Source organism: Eimeria mitis, genomic scaffold, assembly GCF_000499745.2.
Source record: "Eimeria mitis Houghton genomic scaffold, Emh_scaff4347, whole genome shotgun sequence".
Classification (NCBI taxonomy): Eukaryota; Apicomplexa; class Conoidasida; order Eucoccidiorida; family Eimeriidae; genus Eimeria; species Eimeria mitis.
In genome coordinates, this window is record NW_013572665.1 from 1915 (window position 1) to 3058 (window position 1144).

General features: G+C 52.0%; 1 protein-coding gene across 1 annotated transcript in view; it reads right to left on the bottom strand.

The window, feature by feature from the left end:
• The window catches only part of EMH_0074400 (uncharacterized protein), a gene marked incomplete at both ends in the record, with an annotated part of 1787 nt that extends 1531 nt beyond the window's left edge, over nucleotides 1-256 (bottom strand). The window contains one exon of the mRNA XM_013499460.1: nucleotides 1-256. Coding sequence (XP_013354914.1) covers nucleotides 1-256 — 256 coding nt within the window.
• Between the last annotated feature and the right edge of the window lie 888 nt (nucleotides 257-1144).

Genomic DNA, 1144 nt, shown 5'->3' on the forward strand with positions numbered 1-1144 from the left:
CCCTGCTGCAGTTCCTGCTGCTGCTGCTGCTGCTGCTGCTGCTGCGATACTGGCTGGCTGTATGCAGCATAAGGCGTTGGGGGCTGCCCCCCAAAGGCCTCAGGATGCGGCAGCAGATGCGTCCCCCCCATACTGGAGAAGCGAGGGCTGCTGCTGCTGCAGTTGCTGCTGTTGCAGTTGTTGCTGCTGCAGTTGCTGCTGTTGCAGTTGCTGTTGCTGCAGCAGCTGCTGCTGAACCGTTGCTGCAGTGGAGCATCCATGTGCTCTGAAACCTCTGAGTGGTACTGGTTGGGTCTGTTGCTGCAACAGCTGCTGCTGCTGCTGCTGCTGCTGCTGCTGCTGCTGCTGCTGCTGCTGCTGCAGGGCAGCTTAAGTGGCGTCAGCCCCAGGGGCTTCTGTCTGTCTATTGTGTGCATCTCCTCGCAGCAGGCGCTGGAGTTTGCGTGTAGAGAGGGGAGAGAAGAAACAAGAGAAGAGAGAGAAGGATTTTTATGGGGGTTAGCCTGATGGGTGTGGTTGGGGGGGGTCGGCGGCAGCTGCAGGCTCATCGTAGCTAGCTAGCTAGCTAGCTAGCTAGCTAGCCAAGGATAAAAGAAGAAGAAAAGGAGTTGTAGAGTAAGCAGAAGAGCCAAATTTCAAAGAAGGAAAAGAAAATACTGCTGCAGCAAAATGCTGAGGTGTATGTACACCTCAACCGCCCGGTGAGCTGCGCGCGGGATACAGCAGCAGCCATGCAGGGGCCCCTCTTTGTTTCGTTCTCGCGATATTTCTACAAATAAGAGGAAATTAATTAATTAAAAAGACAAATGGATTTAAAACAGAGACGATACACCTCTTCTACGGGCCCCAGCGCCCTCCTGCTGCTGCAGCTGCAGCAGCAGCAGCAGCAGCAGCAGCAGCAGCAGCAGCAGCAGCAGCAGCAGCAGCGGCAGCAGCGGGCTAGCGGCGCTTCTGTCTTTGTTGCTGCTGCTGCTGCTCCTTGTTCCTTTATTGCAGCAGTTAACCCAAATATTTATTTATTTTATTTAATTTATTTATTTTATTCATTTTATTTATTTATTTATTTTATTTATTTTATTTATTTTTCTGTTTGCTTTGGCTTATATAGAGAAGAGAAACGCCGCCGCCGACTCAGGGGGGGGGG